At 38.6% G+C, this 19,522-nt stretch overlaps 1 protein-coding gene across 4 annotated transcripts in view; it reads right to left on the bottom strand.

The window, feature by feature from the left end:
• Positions 1 to 19,522, bottom strand: part of CASK (calcium/calmodulin dependent serine protein kinase) — a 392,463-nt gene that overhangs the window by 106,202 nt on the left and 266,739 nt on the right. For all 4 annotated transcript variants that reach the window (XM_025372348.1, XM_025372349.1, XM_025372350.1 and 1 more), the window contains exon 9: positions 8,174 to 8,257. In XM_025372348.1, coding sequence (XP_025228133.1) covers positions 8,174 to 8,257 — 84 coding nt within the window. The remainder of the gene's footprint in view (positions 1 to 8,173; positions 8,258 to 19,522) is intronic.

The following is a 19,522-nucleotide window of genomic DNA, read 5'->3' as shown; positions in this document are numbered from 1 at the left end:
GGACTACAGGCCTGTGCCACCATGCCTGGCTAACTTTTGTATTTTTTTGTAGAGATGGGGTTTCACCATGTTGCCCAGGCTGGTCTTGAACTCCTGCTCTCAAGCGATCCACCCGCCTCGGCCTCCCAAAGTGTTGGGATTACAGGTGTGAGCCACTGTGCCTGGCCAGAAAACATTAATAAAATATATTTCCATAAAGTTTACTTACTGTAGAAAGGGAAGAGCAAAAAGAGAGAGGTGATACTGATGTTAACATTCCAGGTAACTTTTGAGATTTCCAAAAGTCTAAAGTTATGCATGAAAGGTTCTTATGCAGAATTATAGCTGCCATGTTGAAAAAACAGTAGTGAATGTTGAGTTCTTCTTTCTATAGAAACTTATTTCACTTTACGTATTATACATGTTTCCTAAAAGCTGGGGGGGAATGGAATTTTTATATATCAAATCGCGTTTCCCACACACTGAAATTAGGCTTTTAGAGATGCTTTATTTTTATTTTCAAATGAAGTACAACTGTATTTCTTAAGATGTTAGTTATATGCTTCAAGGCCTGTTCTTGCTACTGCTATAGTCAAAGATCTATAATAAATACCTATACTACTAGGAAAACACTATTTAAAAGAGCCCTGAGATGTAAATGCTTTTGAAACAATAGTAGTATGTTTTAAATTTATCTGTCTTATGACTAGCAGTTTTGTTTATGTAGTTTTTTTTTTTTTTTTTTTTTTTTAAATAATAGAAACTGAGTCTCACTATATTGCCCAGGCTGGTCTCAAACTCTGGTGCTCAAGCACTCTTCCGGCCTCAGCCTCCCAAAGTGCTGGGATTACAGGTGTAAGCCATGGTGCCCTACCTAATATTTAGTTGTCTGAACCCAGTGACTATAGGTGGTTTAAATATTCAATGCAAGCCATTGTGTAAAACAGCAACATCGTTCTGAAATAGGTCATGGATTCATAGAATTTTATTAGAGTTTGAGAATCAACCTTAGAGATTATTGATTTTAAGAGACTCATTTTGCAGATGAGAAAACTGAGGTCCAGAGAGGCTTAGCAACCTGTTAAGGTCTCTGTCAACTTACAGACACAATGAAGAGTAGACATAATTGACATCCAATGACTACTCTTCCCAGTTCAAGGATTTCTACTATACTAGGGGTCAGCAATTATTTTTCTGTAAATAACCAGACAGTAAGTATTTTAGGCTCTAAAGGTCATATGGTCTCTTTTGCAACTACTCAATTCCTGCATTGTAGTGTGAAAGCAGCCATAGACAATATGCAAATTAATGTACTTTGCTGGGCTCTAATAAAACTTTATATACAAGAATAGGCAGTGGGTTGGATTTGACTCCCAGGTCATAGTTTGCCAACCCCTGTATTACATTATTGCTACTGATGAGCAATAATGAATACAGGGGTTGGCAATAATGTAATATTGCTCATCAATAGCAATAATGTAATACAACAATAAAAAAATCAGATTTTATACAAGTAGTTCTTCAAACTTTCTGGTTTATTAAACCCTTGACAAAGAAGTTTTCTACCTGCTTTAATTTAGAAGGTATAATTTAGTATCTTTTAAGGGTGAAACATAATACTTTTGAGTTAATTCGACTATTCACAATCTGTTAAGATAAATAATATTAAAGTACTTTTTTATCAAGCAAATTAACCTAGAAAGGAGAAGGCAGATTATAAATTCAGAGAAAAAGAGCACCACAAGTTTTTAATTTGTAGTTAAGAACCAGAAAGAATTCTTAATCATAATTATAGTTTTCTTGAAATGTCAATATGTCAAACATCAAAATGGAATGCTTCTGGCTAGATGATTCTGTGTGGCATTTAAGGAAGTGGAAAACAAGAAAATGGTTAGGTCAGATTTCTGCTAAGTTAAACTACTGAATGCACTTAATGGGGGAACAAAGATATTGAGGAACACAAGAGCTGAACAAAGATGTATTGCTGACCTGAAGACAAAAGCCAAAAACTGAATACTCCCTTTTTGGTATTTCCTGAGCTCAGAAACATGCATCATGAAGTTTGATAGGTACAAAGGCAGAAGGGTACATTTTTAAACACTAAATACAAAACACACAAGTATTGGATATAAAATAATTGGTTTTGTACCCAAATAGCAAGGTAATACACAGTCATGACAGGAGGGTACATTTTAAAACATTTAAATACAAAATATACAAGTATCAGATACAGAATAATTGGCTTTGTACCTAAATAACAAGGTAATATATAGTCATATTCCTGAGTGAACAGGGAAATATACTGAGGGGGGAAAGTGTATCACCAGAACATACCAAGAGGAATGTGACAAAAAATTTGAAAGATAATCATCCTATTAGAATTCAGACGACTGAACTCAAAAGCCTTAAAAAGGGTGAAGAATTTGGAAAGGTTGAGGCTGAACAGAGATGAGCAAAAGTCAAGAAAATCATTTCAAGGTAGAGATGTTAAAGAATTCGGGTTGATTATACTTAAGAATCAATAGATGATAATTAGGTGACATGATTAATTAAATCAGAACTTTTGATATAGTCACAACCAAAGTTGTCATTCAGTTTAGTCTGCATAGTCTATACATATATAATACTCAAACATAACCTAAACATAGGTTATTGGTATAACCTGGAATTTCATAATATTCAGTCAGGATATATGACTAAAAGAGGCTGCAGTATTTTCTCTAGAGAAAATGAAAAATGACACTTCTAAGTGTACTAGATATGGCTATATTTAAGAGTAACTGCACAGAATAGATATCTTAGAAATTCTTTTGGGTCTAGGTAAAAGTATTTTATAAAGATGGTCTTAAATGTATATAATTTTCAAAATCTATTGCCCAACAGGAAGTAATAAATTCTACATTTCAGAATCATAAACTGGTTGGTGGCTCATACTTGTAATCCCAGCATTTTGGGAGGCCAAGGTGGGAGGACTGCTTCAGTCCAGGAGTTTGAGACCAGCCTGGGCAACAGAGTGAGACCCTGTCTCAATTAAAAAAGAAAAAACAACATATATCTATATATGTATTTCTTTTCTTTTCTTTTTTTTTTTTAAGATGGAATTTCGTTCTTGTTGCCCAGGCTGGTCTCAATGGTGCAAACTTGGCTCACCACAACCTCCAACTCCCAGGTTCAAGCAATTCTCCTGTCTCAGCCTCCCGAGTAGCTGGGATTACAAACATGTGCCACCATGCCCGGCTAATTTTGTATTTTTTTCAGTAGAGATGGCGTTTCTCCATGTTGGTCAGGCTGGTCTCAAACTCCCAACCTCAGGTGATCCGCCCGCCTCAACCTCCCAAAGTGCTGGGATTACAGACGTGAGCTACCGCGCCCGGCCTATATATGTATTTCTTAAAAAAAATCACAAATTAACTGATTTGTAAAATCAATATATAAGATCAAAATCACTTCACTTATTATTTTTGGAATTGTTCATACCAGAATATTTGTGGAACTGTTCATACCAGAATAACAGTTTTCAGTTTTTAGAATTAAGGTCCCCACCCTGCTAATTTTTGAGACAGAGTCTTACTCTGTCACTTAGGCTGGAGTGCAGTGGTGGGATCACAGCTCACTGCAGCCTTGACCTCCCAGGCTCAAGTGATCCTCCCATCTCAGCCTTCCAAGTAGCTGGGACCACAGGTGTGTGCAACTACACCCAGCTAATTTTTTATTTTTTTTAGAGCCGGGGGTCTCCTTATGTTGCTCAGGCTCAAAGGTTATCTTTTGGATACCAGATTTAATGCTCTGATTAGCAGAAGCCCACAACGATTGCTATCTCAATTTACTGCCTTTGTACAAACCCTTACTACAGAGAGGACTGTATGTAAATGCTGGGTTTCATTAAGGCACAAAGGTGTTTGATAAATCTTTAAGTTAGTTTTTGTTGAATTAACAGAAAGAAGATTGCCAAAAAGTATCTATTATAGCTTCCTGGTTGACCTGTCAAAAAGTGCTGCTTAGTGTATAAGCATTACTCTGCAGGTACCAAGACTCCGTAGCAATACCGTACAATAGAACTATCTGCGATGAAGGAAATTTTCTAAACCTGTGCTGCCTAATACAGTAGCCATCAGCCACACGAGGTATTGAGCATTTGAAAGGTGGCTAGTGCAACGGAGCAACTAAATTTTACATTTTATTTAATATTAATTTATTAACATTGAAATGTAAATAGTTACATATGGCTATTTACTACTGTACTGGATAGTACAGCTATATACAGTACTAGAAAATGGCACTCCTAAACAAACCTTTTGTAGTTATGCATAGTTCAGGAGCACAAGAGACCAATCAGTAAGTCAGAGAATACTTTTGCAATTTGCAAAATTAATAAAGGCCAGGCACGGTGGCTTATGCTTGCAATCCCAGCACTTTGGGAGGTACTGAGGCGGGCGGATCACTTGAGGTCAGGAGTACAAAACCAGCCTGGCCAATATGGTGAAATCCCATCTCTACTAAAAATACAAAAATTAGCTGGATGTGGTGGTGCCTGTAGTCCCAGCTACTTGGGAGGCTGAGGCAGGATAATCGCTTGAACCTGGTAGGCGGAGGCTACAGTGAGCCGAGATTACACCACTGCACTCCAGCCTGGCCGACGGAGTGAGACTCTGTCTCAAAAAAAAAAAAAAAAAAAAAACAAACACAAAAACAAAAAAAACCAAACAATAATAATAAAGAAAAACTGTAGAAAGTTATTAGAAATCCTTGCTTTCTGTATATATAGGAAATAAATGATTTTATTCTCTTAACTGGATCACGTGGACTCAACTCACCATTTCTTAAATGGACTGCAATAAACTTACCCTAACATAGAATATTGCTTCTATTTGTATAGAATTTCTTCAGCATACTTTACTGTGGGGAATTTGCTTTCTAGGGGTAGAAATAATTGCAGAAGCAATGGGGATGACTTCAGAATACATTCCCTCCTGTGTCTTCTCTGAATAGACATCCTCAGATACCCACAGTTACCACTTTCCTTAGTACCTCCTTCAGTAGATGACAGCCAGGGTTAGAGTACAGGTGTGCCTCCTTAAGAGCCCCGACCACAGAGCACAAATTTTCCACAGAGCCTGGAGATCATGCAGTCTGTCTCATGTATCCTAATATTCAGTTTGAGAAAATATGATCCTCATATTCAGTTCTGTGCTCAGAACTATGTAGTTTATTAAAGAAAGTATTGTTATCTAGAGGATTCTTTTTTTTTTTTTTTTTTTACTGAAGTATTACAATTCCAGAGCTTAGTATGAATTAGGAGGAAAAAACTCGACACATGAAACGTGTGGTAACCAAAATGGGGAAAATACATTTTTCCATCATCATTCCATCATGACTAGGTTACCAAGGTAATTTTCTTCTTCTTCTTCTTTTTTTTTTTTTTTTTGAGACAAGGTCTCACTTTGTCACCCAGGCTGGAGTGCAGTGGTGCGATCCTGGCTCACTGCAACCTCTACCTCCCAGGCTCAAGCGATCCTCTTGCCTCAGGCCCCCAAGTAGCTGGGATTACAGGCATGCATGGCCACCACACCTGGTTAATTTCTGTATATTTTGTAGAGATGGGGTTTCACCATGTTGCCCAGGCTGGTCTTGAACTCCCGAGCTCAAGCGATTTGCCCGCGTTGGCCTCCAAAAGTACTAGGATTACAGGTGTGAGCCACTGTGCCTGGCCACAAAAGTAATTTTCTACTGCTTTCTGTGAACTCCCTTTTAATCACTTCCAAGGGAGTCATTACAAATTCAACTGTCACCCACCATTGAGAAGGTTAAGAATAGTGTCTGGGTAGGATGAGCACCTAGTTGTGTGAAAATAAAGTGTGTGGTGAACTCTGAAAGCCAAGGAAGTTGCAATCTCTGTTCTAGAAGTCCACTGAAGAGGCAGAATGAGAATTAGTTCCTTGAGGATGGTAGGTGTAACATGTTTTAACAAGGTGGCTGAACTACTCAAAAGAATACAGCCTTATCAGAAGCCAAACATGTTCACTAATGATCCTGCTGATGTTCCTAGTTCTAGGTTGTTTGGTGGGTCTTAAAACTTTAAATAGCCCTGCAAAGGGATGTGGTAAATCCACATGACCCCTCTGTTTTGACAGCTTGGCCCTGTCCAAACGAATCTTAGTCACCACTTTGGCTATTTTAGGCCCAAGTCTGATTCTGTGGCCCTGGGAGAAGTACAGCATGTGTTTCTTGCGATGGGGCAAGCCCAAGCCCTCTGGTGAAATGTCTGTATTTGGGCAATGAAAGGTTCAACCCCATACAGTGTAATGTCACATGAGGCCAAAGCAGCATTAGGTTTAGAAGGACTTACAGAAGAGTTGACAAAAAAGTATAATAATAGTTCCTTTGGGGAGGAAACTAACTTCAAAAACAGTTGACCAAATTTCACCATGGAAAATAAGAGTTTTTTATTTGTAGGTTACACAGGTTTCGGTGGATATCAAGGCAAAAAGAATAAAAGTTTGGGGAAACTTCCTTGGGTACCATCTCAATAATGGCTTATCATTAATAATTATTTTGGCCAACCACTGTTAAAGCAAATAGAGAAGAGTCAGTTTGAACCCTTGACTGCAAAATCAGTGAGGAGAAAAGTTAAAATGGGAATAATCAACACCAACAATGATATGTTAATATTTCCCTTGTTCTATAGGAGCACGGTTGAATAGACCCTGCTGTAACGATGGAAATGTCCTACATTTGTGCTGTCTAATATAGTAGCCACTAGCCAAATGTGGTTATTGAGCACTTGAAATGTGCTAGTGTGACTGGGAAACTGACCTTTCATTTAATTTTAATTAATTTAAATAGCTGCATGTGGCTAGTGGGGACCATGTTAAAAGTTTCAGGTCTATAGGATAATATTGTGGCCTAATAGTTTCCTCAAAATTCATATAAATGTTTTTATAAGTCTAGAGTTATACATAATAATTCACTAACTTCAGGGGTTGAAAAATAAATTCACAGTATTATTAGAATTTATGGCATATCTGAAAATACTTAAGAAGAAAAGTTTTATAGTTGGCAGGAGTCATGTGACTAAGGAAGACTACTATCCAATCAACCACTTAGAGAACAGTTAACATTTTTCAGTATCAAAAGTAAGTCAAACATAAATTAATTTTAAGAAGTTAAGATAATCAATTTTTCTTTGTTACTCTGGAGGGTTGGCTCTCTCATAGCATTTTCTCTCAGTGCTGAAAAGATTCCATTATTTTATGTTTGGTCTTTTTCAGAAACTTTTAAAGTCAAACGGACTCCCCATATGGGGTGATTACCAGTTTTCTTCTTTCTTTTTTTTTTTTTTTTTGTGAGGTGGAGGATAGGGAGAGTGGTAAGAGGGAGAAAGACACCTGGGAAGAATAAAGAAGGTGAGAAAAGTGATCTGAGCTGTAAATATTTTCTAGTAGATCAAGGTAGTGTAAGATTTTATTTACTGCTTTCTGATAGTTGTTCAATCTTAGTTCCAATTCTTTTTTTTTTTTTTTGAGATGAAGTCTCGCTCTTGTTGCCCAGGTTGGAGTGCAATGGCACTATCTCAGCTCACTGCAACCTCCACCTCCCAAGTTCAAGCTATTCTCCTGCCTCAGCCTCCCAAGTAGCTGGGATTAATTACAGGTGCCAGCCACCACGCCCAGCTAATTTTTGTATTTTTAGTAGAGATGGGGTTTCACCATGTTAGCCAGGCTGGTCTCGAACTCCTGACCTCAGGCAATCTACCCACCTTGGCCTCCCAAAGTTCTGGGATTACAGGCATGAGCCACCGCACCCGGCCCCTAGTTTCAATTCTAATTCAAAGTTATTTCCATTGAACTAAACATACATTTGTCAAAATATTTAAGTTTGAAAAAACATGGTCTAGATTTATATTCAATAATAATGGATAATAATATAACTATATCTCTGCTATAAATTTAAGACAAATCTAAAATACAACTAATCTTCTATTATAATTTATTGTTTAGACTCATACTGACATACTACCTTAAATAATTTAAAAAGCCAAAATCTTATTGAAGTGGTGGTAATTTTTGGAAATGAGAATTTAGCTATAATAAAAACAATGGCCAGCATTAGTACATATTTATGGGCACCAAAACAGAATAAAAACATGATCATTAACTATATCTGCTTGGCTTTTTTGCTGATTTGTTCAATTTACCTTTAGTTTCCTCCTTGCATTGAATTTCCTCAGCTGCTCTACTGTTTCTGGAAGATGAATCTTGTAGGCATAACGATCCCGCTCCTATGTAAGATGAAAGATAATGAACATATATAACCGTTTACAAAAGTGCAGAAGCTTAATCTAAAACAAATAATAAAGCTAAAATTCTTAAATAGAAAACTCAGATTGAATTTTAGATTGGAGATTTTATTCCATGATACTGGTAAGCAATCTGAAATGAGGGACATTAAAGTTAAACTGATAGTAATAAAATAATATTTCATTTTCTGCAATAAAGGGCTGAAATAATAGGTCACATAAATTTCATACATATGGCTAAAATAACAAATCGTAATTATTATAAAGGCATTGTTACTTTTTTTTTTTGAGACAGGGTTTTACTCTGTCGCCCAGGCTGGAGTGCAATGGCACAATCATACCTCACTGCAACCTTGAACCCCTGGGCTCAAAGTGATCCTCCCACCTCAGCCTCCTGAGTAGCTGGGATATAAGTGCACCATGTCTGGCTAATCCTTTTTTTTTTTTTTTTTTTTAAATAGAGAAGGAGTATTGCTATGTTTCCCAGGTTGGTCTCAAACTCCTGAGCTCAAGTGATCCTTCCGCCTCGGCCTCCCAGAATGCTGGGATTTACAGGTGTGAGCCACTGTGCCTGGCCTCAAGTTACCTTCGATGTATTTGCCAGGTAAAACAAGCATTTGAAAAATCAATTCCACAACTGATTCAGCATTCTACATTGTCATGGACTATAACAATTACAGACTCTTCTAATTAGGACACACTTATTTTGTTTTTTTGTTTGTTTGTTTGTTTTTTGAGACAGGGTCTTCCTCTATTGCCCAGGCTGCAGTGTAGTGGTCTGATTATAGCTCACTGCAAGCCAGGTGTGGTGGCTCACACCTGTAATCCCAGTACTTTGGGAGGCTGAGGCAGGAAGACTGTTGGAGCCTGGGAGGTTGAGGCTGTGGTGAGCTAGGATCTCACCACTATACTGCAGCTTAGGTGACAGCATAAGACCCTGTTTCAAAAATAAATGAATCCCCCATTATTTATTTATATATTTTTAGAGACAGGGTCTCATTCTGTCACCCAGGCTGGAGTGCAGTGATGCGATCCTGGCTCACCACCGCCTCAACCTCCCTGGCTCAGGCAATCCTCCCACCTCAGCCTCCCGAGTAGCTGGGACTACAGGCAAGTGCCACCATGCCTGGCTAAGTTTTGTATATTTTGTAGAGATGGGGTTTTGCCATGTTGCCCAGGCTGGTCTTGAACTCCTGGACTCACGCGGGTTCCTCGTGAAACCTTGGCCTCCTAAAGTGCTGGGATTACAGATGTGAGTCACTGTGACTGGCCCCTCATGTATATTTTAAATCTCTTCTTACTCTTCTCCTCACTTTGGTCCTACTCTAATTTGCCAATGTATCCTGAGGATTCATATGCTATAAGTACTCATTAATTTCACAAATATTTCAAGAGCTGATTATATGCCATGCATTGTCCTATGCATTTGGCATACACAAGGAAATCCAACAAAGATTCCAGCCCTCATGGTAGATCATATTCTAGTGCAAGAAGGTGAGAAAACACAAAAAAGGTAAATTATAGAGTATGTCAAAAGTACTATGGAATAAGGCAAAAAAGTGAAGCAGGTAGGAGGGATTGGGTACATTGAAATTTAAAATAGGGTGGTTGGCTGGGTGTGGTGGCTCATGTCTATAATTCCCAGCACTTTGAGAGGCTGAGATGGGAGGATCACTTGAGGCCAAGAGTTCAAGATCTAGCAAGAACCTGTCTCTATGAAAAAATTAAAAAATTAGCCAGGTGTGGTGGCATGCACCTGTCATCCCAGCTACTCGGGAGGCTAAGGATTGCTTCAACCCATGAGGTCAGGGCTGCAGTGAGCCATGACTGCAACTGCACTCCAGCCTGGGCAACAGAGCATGACCTCATTTCTTTTTTTTTTTTTTTTTTTTTTGAGACGGAGTCTCGCGCTGTGTCACCCAGGCTGGAGTGCAGTGGCGCGATCTCGGCTCACTGCAAGCTCCGCCTCCCAGGTTCGGGCCATTCTCCTGCCTCAGCCTCCGAGTAGCTGGGACTACAGGCGCCCGCCACCACGCCCGGCTAGTTTTTTGTATTTTTAGTAGAGACGGGGTTTCACCATGTTAGCCAGGATGGTCTCGATCTCCTGACCTCGTGATCCGCCCGCCTCGGCCTCCCAAAGTGCTGGGATTACAGGCTTGAGCCACCGCGCCCGGCCGCATGACCTCATTTCTAAAAAACAAAAACAAATTGGGTGGTCAGAGTAGGCCCAATTGAGAAAGTGACATTTAGAAGAGGTGAGGGAGTGGTCTAGGCAGAGAAAATAATCAATGCAAAGGCCCAAGGGAGGGAGTATGTCTGGAATTTTCAAGAAGTAGCCAGGAGACTAATGTATGTGAAGTGATGTGAAGGGGTCAAGGAGAATAGTGGATCAGATCAGAGAGATGACAAGGCTGGGGTAGGCCATGCGGGCCTTTGGCTTTTATTCTGAGTAGGAGAGGAAGCCAGTGGAGGGTCTTGAGCTAGAGTGACATGATCTGACTTTATTTTTATAGATTCTGGGGTTACACATGCAGGTTTGCTACATGGTTATATTGCATAATGGTGAGGTTTGGGCTTCTAGTGTACCCATCACTCAAATAGTGAACACTGTATTCAATAGGTAATTTTTCTTTTTTTCCCTCACTTTTATTCAACATAGTACAAGATGTCCAAGCCAGAGCAATTAGAGAACTAATAGGTAAGTTTTCAACCCTCAACTTTTGTTTTATTTTATTTTTTTAGGTGGAGTCTGGCTCTGTCGCCAGGCTGGAATGCAGTGGCGCAGTCTCGGCTCACTGCAACCTCCGCTTCCCAGGTTCAAGTGAATCTCCTGCCTCAGCCTCCCAAGTAGCTGGGACTACAGGTGCACACCACCACATCCAGCTAACTTTTGTATTTTTAGTAGAGACGAGGTTTCACCATGTTGGGCAGGATGGTCTTGATCTCTTGGCCTCCTGATCTGCCCACCTTGGACTCCCAAAGTGCTGGGATTACAGGCGTGAGCCACCACGCCCGGCCTTCAACCCTCAACTTTAAAGAAACATTAGTGGCTGTGCCGAGAATAGATTGGAAGGAGATGAGAGTTTTTTTTTTTTATTTTTTTTTAAAAAGGCAGGAAGACCAGTCAGGAGGCTTTTGCAGTAATTCAGGTGAAAGATGATGGTGGATGAAACCAGTTGGAAATAATAAAAAGGGTGAAAGAGAGACTCTGAATATATATTTTTTTGTTTTCTCCAAAAAGCTTTACTGAGGTATAATTACATACAATAAGCTGCAAATGTTTAAAATGTACAATTTGATAAGTTTTGACATGTATTTACAACCATAAAACCATTACCGTGATCAAGATAATGAACACATCCATCATGCTCAAAAGTATCTTCATGCCCTTCTGTAGCCCTCATCCCCATTCCCAGTCAGCCACTGATCTACTTTCTGTCACTTAGTTTGCATTTTCTAGATTTTTATATAAATTGAATAATATAGTATGTGCTCATTATTGTCCAGCTTCTTTCATATAGCATAAAGATTTTGAATCTATCCATGTTGTTGCATGTATCAATAGTTCATTCCTTTTTAACGCTGAGTGGTATTCCATTGTATGCATGTACCATAATTTATCCTTTCACTCGCTGACGGACCCTGAGTTGTTTCCATTTTTTGGCTATTACACATAAAGTTGCTATGAACTTTAATGTCTTTGTATGAAGACGTGTTTCATCTTTCTTAGGTAAATACTAAGGAGTAGAATGGCTGGGCTATATGATAGGAGTATGTTTAACTTTTAAGAAACTGCCAAACTGTTTTCCAAAGTGGTTATACCATTTTACATTCCTACCAACAGTGTATGAGTTTCCATTGTTCTATATCTTTGTCAACACTTGGTATGGTCAGTCTTTTTTATTTTAGCCACTCCAATACATGTGTACAGGTATCTCATTGTGGCACTAATTTGCGTTTCCCTAATGACTAATGATGAACATCTTTGCCTGTGCTTATCTGCCATCTATATATGTTCTATGTTGAAGTATCTGTTCAAATCTTTTCTCATTTTGAATTGGGTTGTTTGTATGTTTTCTCATTATTGAGTTCTGAGGATTCTTTACATATTGCAAAGATGTTTAAGTTTACTACATATCTGACTGTGAACTCTATTTTTAGCAAACACCTTTTCTGCTCACCATTCACTAAGGTGATGTGGAAAGACAGGTAAGGACAGAGTCAAAATGTATTTTTTTAAATAAAATTATGCTTCAATTATGATATCAATTATTTTCTAAGCTAGTAGAATCACAAGATTAAAAAAAAAATCTGTTAAGGTATCTCTTGTCTTTTTTTTTTTTTTTTTTTGAGACAGAGACTCACTCTTGTTGCCCAGGCTGGAGTGCAGTGGCATGATCTTGGCTCACTGCAACCTCCGTGTTCTTGGTTCAAGCTATTCTCATGCCTCAGCCTCCCAAGTAGCTGGGATTACAGGCATGTGCTACCACACCCAGCTAATTTTTGTATTTTTAGTAGAGATGGAATTTTACCATGTTGGCCAGGCTGTTTTATCTGAATTAAATAGTACCTCCTGATACTACTACTAATAACGTAATATGCATTCAGAAAAAATTCAATAGTAATGTGCCTTGCACTTTAATGAAGTACATGATTCATAGTCCCTTGTGCATATAAGATTTGGAAAATACGTGTAATTGGTGTGTTCATTTCCCAAAATTCAAATTGATTAGCCTGATATAAATATCCTTTTCACTTTTTATTTTTTTTTAATGACAATATACTTTACAGTCTATATATTAAGGCTACAGAGGGTGTGAGAAGAGCTCAACCATCTGTGAGGAAAATATACTCTTAGATGCTCTACTTTTGTTGGAATAAATATTCACACCAAGTATCATTAATTCAAAGAGATAAAGGTATTAAATAGATATCATTTAACAGTCATAGGACATTAACATATTCCTTGGTCTAATACTCAAATTCTTTTTTGATGTGAAATAAGTAAACAGAACTTTCTTTGGTGGTTTTATCAAAGAAATAATTCCTGTTTTATTTAATTAAAAAACTTTACTTTTTTTTTTTTTGAGACAGAGTCTCGCTCTTTCACCCAGGCTGGAGTGCAGTGGCACAATCTCGGCTCACTGCAAACTCCACCTCCTGGGTTCACGCCATTCTCCTGCCTCAGTTTCTCGAGTAGCTGGGACTACAGGCGCCCACCACCATGCCCTGCTAATTTTTTTTTTTGTATTTTTAGTAGAGATGGGGGTTTCACCATGTTAGCCAGGATCATCTCAATTTCCTGACCTCATGATCAGTCCGCCTCGGCCTCCCAAAGTGCTGTGATTACAGGCGTGAGCCACCGCGCCCGGCCTAAAAAAGCTTTACTTTTATTTACTTTTTCATGTTATATATTTTCTTTTTTTATTATTATACTTTAAGTTCTAGGGTACATGTGCACAACGTGCAGGTTTGTTACATAAGTATACATGTGCCATGTTGGTGTGCTGCACCCATTAACTCGTCATTTACATTAGGTATAGCTCCTAATGCCATCCCTCCCCCACCCCACCCCATGACAGGTCCCGGTGTGTGATGTTCCCCACCCTGTGTCGAAGTGTTCTTATTGTTCAATTCTCACCTGTGAGTGAGAATATGTGGTGTTTGGCTTTCTGTCCTTGCGATAGTTTGCTCAGAATGATGGTTTCCAGCTTCATCCATGTCCTACAAAGGACATGAACTCATCCTTTTTTATGGCTGCATAGTATTCCATGGTGTATACGTGCCACATTTTCTTAATCCAGTCTATCATTGACGGACATCTGGGTTGGTTCCAAGTCTTTGCTATTGTGAATAGTGCCGCAGTAAACATACGTGTGCATGTGTCTTTATAGCAGCATGATTTATAATCCTTTGGGTATATCCCCAGTAACGGGATGGCTGGGTCAAATGGTATTTCTAGTTATAGATCCTTGAGGAATTGTCACATTGCCTTCCACAATGGTTGAACTAGTTTACAGTCCCACCAACAGTGTAAAAGTGTTCCTATTTCTCCACATCCTCTCCAGCATCTTTTGTTTCCTGACTTTTTAGTGATTGCCATTCTAACTGGTGTGAGATGGTATCTCATTGTGGTTTTGATTTGCACTTCTCTGACGGTCAGTGATGATGAGCATTTTTTCATGTGTCTGTTGGCTGCATAGATGTCTTCTTTTGAGAAGTGTCTGTTCATATCCTTCACCCACTTTTTTAAGGGGTTGCTTAATTTTTTCTTGTAAATTTGTTTGAGTTATTGGTAGATTCTGGATATTAGACCTTTGTCAGAGATGGGTAGATTTCAAAAATTTTCTCCCATTCTGTAGGTTGCCTGTTCACTCTGATGGTAGTTTCTTTTGCAGTGCAGAAGCTCCTTAGTTTAATTAGATCCCATTAGTCAATTTTGGCTTTTGTTGCCATTACTTTTGGTGTTTTAGTCATGAAGTCCTTGCCCATCCCTAGGTCCTGAATGGTAGTGCCTAGGTTTTCTTCTAGGGTTTTTATGGTTTTAGGTCTAACATTTAAGTCTTCAATCCATCTTGAATTAATTTTTGTATAAGGTGTAAGAAAGGGATCCAGTTACAGCTTTCTACATATGGCTAGCCAGTTTTCCCAGCACCATTTATTAAATAGGGAATCCTTTCCCTGTTTCTTGTTTTTGTCAGGTTTGTCAAAGATCAGATGGTTGGAGATGTGTGGTATTATTTCTGAGGGCTCTGTTCTTTTTCCATTGGTCTATATCTCTGTTTTGGTATGAGTACCATGCTGTTTTGGTTACTGTAGCCTTGTAGTATAGTTTGAAGTCAGGTAGTGTGGTGCCTCCAGCTTTGTTCTTTTGGCTTAGGATTGTCTTGGCAATACAGGCTATTTTTTGGTTCCATATGAACTTTAAAGTAGTTTTTTCCAATTCTGTGAAGAAAGTCATTGGTAGCTTGATGGGGATGGCATTGAATCTATAAATTACCTTGGGCAGTATGGCCATTTTCACGATATTGATTCTTCCTATCCATGAGCATGGAATATTCTTCCATTTGTTTGTGTCCTCTTTTATTTTGTTGAGCAGTGGTTTGTAGTTCTCCTTAAAGAGATCCTTCACATCCCTTGTAAGTTGGATTCCTAGGAATTTTATTCTCTTTGCAGGTATTGTGAATGGGAGTTCACTCATGATTTGACTCTCTGTTTGTCTGTTATTGGTGTATAGGAATGCTTGTGATTTTTGCACATTGACTTTGTATCCTGACACTTTGCTGAAGTTGCTTATCAGCTTAAGGAGATTTTGGGCTGAGACGATGGGGTTTTCTAAATATACAATCATGTCATCTACAAACAAGGACAATTTGACTTCCTTTTTTCCTAAATGAATACCCTTTATTTCTTTCTCCTGCCTGATTGCCCTGGCCAGAACTTCCAACACTATGTTGAATAGGAGTGGTGAGAGAGGGCATCCCTGTCTTGTGCCAGTTTTCAAAGGGAATGCTTCAGTTTTTGCCCATTCAGTATGATATTGGCTGTCGGTTTGTCATAAATAGCTCTGATTATTTTGAGATACGTCCCATCAATACCTAGTTTATTGAGAGTTTTTAGTATGAAGGGCTGTTGAATTTTGTCAAAGGCCTTTTCTGCATCTATTGAGATAATCATGTGGTTTTTGTCTTTGGTTCTGTTTAAATGATGGATTACGTTTATTGATTTGTTTATGTTGAACCAGCCTTGTATCCCAGGGATGAAGCCAACTTGATCGTGGTGGATAAGCTCTTTGATGTGCTGCTGGTGCTGGATTCGGTTTGCCAGTATTTTATTGAGGATTTTTGCATCGATGTTCATCAGGGATATTGGTCTAAAATTCTCTTTTTTTGTTGTATCTCTGCCAGGCTTTGGTATCAGGATGATGCTGGCGTCATAAAATGAGTTAGGGAGGATTCCCTCTTTTTCTATTGATTGGAACAGTTTCAGAAGGAATGGTACTAGCTCCTCTTTGTACCTCTGGTAGAATTCGGCTGTAAATCCGTCTGGTCCTGGACTTTTTTTTGGTTGGTAGGCTATTAATTATTGCCTCAATTTCACAGCCTGTTATGGGTCTATTTAGGGATTCAACTTCTTCCTGGTTTAGTCTTGGGAGGGTGTATGTGTCCAGGAATTTATCCAGTTCTTCTAGATATTCTAGTTTCTTTGCGTAGAGGTGTTTATAGTATTCTCTGATGGTAGTTTGTATTTCTGTGAGATTTGTGGTGATATCCCCCTTTATCATTTTTTATTGCGTCTATTTGATTCTTCTCTCTTTTCTTCATTAGTCTTGCTAGCGGTCTATGAATTTTGTCAATCTTTTCAAAAAGCCAGCTCCTGGATCCATTGATGTTTTGAAGGGTTTTTTGTGTCTCTATCTCCTTCAGTTCTGCTCTGATCTTAGTTATTTCTTGCCTTCTGCTAGCTTTTGAATGTGTTTGCTCTTGCGTCTCTAGTTCTTTTAATTGTGATGCTAGGGTGTCAATTTTAGATCTTTCCTGCTTTCTCTCGTGGGCATTTAGTGCTATAAATTTCCCTCTACGCATGGCTTTAAATGTGTCCCAGAGATTCTGGTATGTTGTGTCTTTGTTCTCATTGGTTTCAAAAAACATCTTTATTTCTGCCTTCATTTCGTTATGTACCCAGTAGTCATTCAGGAGCAGGTTGTTCAGTTTCCATGTAGTTGAGCAGTTTTGAGTGAGTTTCTTAATCCTGAGTTCTAGTTTGATTGCATTGGTCTGAGAGACAGTTTGTTATAATTTCTGTTCTTTTACATTTGCTGAGGAGTGCTTTACTTCCAACAATGTGGTCAATTTTGGAATAAGTGTGATGTGGTGCTGAGAAGAATGTGTATTCTGTTGATTTGGGGTGGACAGTTCTGTAGATGTCTATTTGGTCTGCTTGGTGCAGAGCTGAGTTCAATTCTTGGATATCTTTGTTAACTTTGTCTTGTTGATCTGTCTGATATTGACAGTGGGGTGTTAAAGTCTCCCATTATTATTGTGTGGGAGTCTAAGTCTCTTTGTAGGTCTCTAAGGACTTGCTTTATGAATCTGGGTATTCCTGCATTGGGTACATATATATTTAGGATAGTTAGCTCTTCTTGTTCAATTGATCCCTTTACCATTATGTAACAGCCTTCTTTGTCTCTTTTGATCTTTGTTGGTTTAAAGTCTGTTTTATCAGAGACTAGGATTGCAACCCTTGCTTTTGTTTGTTTTCCATTTGCTTGGTAGATCTTCCTCCATCCCTTTATTTTGAGCCTATGTGTGTCTCTGCACGTGAGATGGGTCTCCTGAATACAGCACACTGATGGGTCTTGACTCTTCATCTAATTTGCCAGTCTGTGTCTTTTAACTGGGGCATTTAGCCCATTTACATTTAAGGTTAATATTGTTATGTGTGAATTTGATCCTGTCATTATGATGTTAGCTGGTTATTTTGCTCGTTAGGTGATGCAGTTTCTTCCTAGTATCGATGGTCTTTACAATTTGGCATGCTTTTGCAGTGGCTGTGAACTTTAAAAAATTATATAGCTGGGACTATAGGTGCATGGCATCATGCCTGGTTTTTGTTTTTTGTTTTTTGGGTTTTTTTCTGACACAAAGCAATGGTATTATGACTTTGGGTAGCCGTCATTGCAAAGTTTTTCTTTATGTTATTTCCTTTTTTTTTTTTTCTTTTTGTGGAGACAGGGTATTGCTCTTATCTCCCAGAGTGGAGTACAGTGGCATGGTTGTAGCTCACTGCAGCCTTTCACTCCTGGGCTCAAGTAATCCTCCCACCTTACTCTAATTACTTAGAGTAATTACTCAGTAATTACTTACTCAGCCTCCCAAGTAGCTGGGACTACAGGCTCAAGCCACTGCAACCAGTATCATTTTATTTCTTCAACTTGCAAGTTATCCAGGAGTTTTTCATATTTAAATTTCAACCATTCTAAAAAAATCCCTCTTACATCCACAGTAATGATTTACAAATACACATGGACAAATACTGAAATATAACATAAGCCTGCTCATACCAGCTGGATAACATTCTAATTGAGTTTTTCCATCTTCAGATGACATAAGCAGTGAAGTTAAACTGTTGTTTAGACATGGCATGTGATACTCAGCTCAAAGAGCTGTCTTAAACTTTTTCATTTAAGTTTACTGACTTTCTTTTGCCTTTTTCATGCTAGAAATTTATTATGCATCAAGCTCAAATTACTTAGAACAAGAACTATAATCATTGGTAGGAACAAAATAAATATGCTATTAGCCAAGATAAGCTTTGAAAGTCACTGTAAGTAGGTAGTGTATAATGTTAAAACTATCTTCTAAAAGATTTGAAAAATGACTAAAATGGCTGCCATTTTCATTGTTATTTGGCATTTAAACTAGCTTTGAATGAACAAAAGATCCCTGTTATGGAGAAAGTGAGAAAAGTAAAGGAGAAATAGGAATTACCTCTAAACTGTTCATTACGTATCTGGGAGGGCAAAACAAACAAAAAAGAAAAGAAAACAAAGAAAATATCTAAAAATTATGCACTACTCTTTTCTGGGGGAAATCAGGAATAACTAGCACTGAGTATCAGAGGGGTGAATGCATATTTGAGAAGTAGCAGTCCTCCTACCTCAGGCTCCTGAGTCGCTGGGACTACAGGTGCGCACCACCAAGCTTGGTTAATTTTTTATTTTTATTTTTGTAGAGATGGGATTTCCCTATGTTGCCCAGGCTGAGAAGTAATATTCTTTTTTTTTTTTTTCTTTTTTTTGAGACGGAGTCTCGCTCTGTCACCCAGGCTGGAGTGCAGTGGCCGGATCTCAGCTCACTGCAAGCTCCGCCTCCCGGGTTCACGCCATTCTCCTGCCTCAGCCTCCCGAGTAGCTGGGACTACAGGAGCCCGCCACCTTGCCCGGCTATATTTTTGTATCTTTTAGTAGAGACGGGGTTTCACCGTGTTAGCCAGGATGGTCTTGATCTCCTGACCTCGTGATCTGCCAGTCTCGGCCTCCCAAAGTGCTGGGATTACAGGCTTGAGCCACCACGCCTGGCAAGAAGTAATATTCTTAAGGAGAATCAAGATCCACTGAAATCTCAAAATTGTCCTGTAATACTATTCCATGTCATGGCCTTAAGATACATTATTAATCTACTTTTAAAATATTTTATTGTTTTGCATAATATGAGGAAGTAGCATGGTATAATAAAATGAACATTC

The sequence above is a fragment of the Theropithecus gelada genome, chromosome X (genome assembly GCF_003255815.1).
Source record: "Theropithecus gelada isolate Dixy chromosome X, Tgel_1.0, whole genome shotgun sequence".
Taxonomy (NCBI): Eukaryota; Metazoa; Chordata; class Mammalia; order Primates; family Cercopithecidae; genus Theropithecus; species Theropithecus gelada.
The sequence above is the reverse complement of the archived record's forward strand: the minus strand, read 5'-3'. Positions and strand labels throughout refer to the sequence as shown.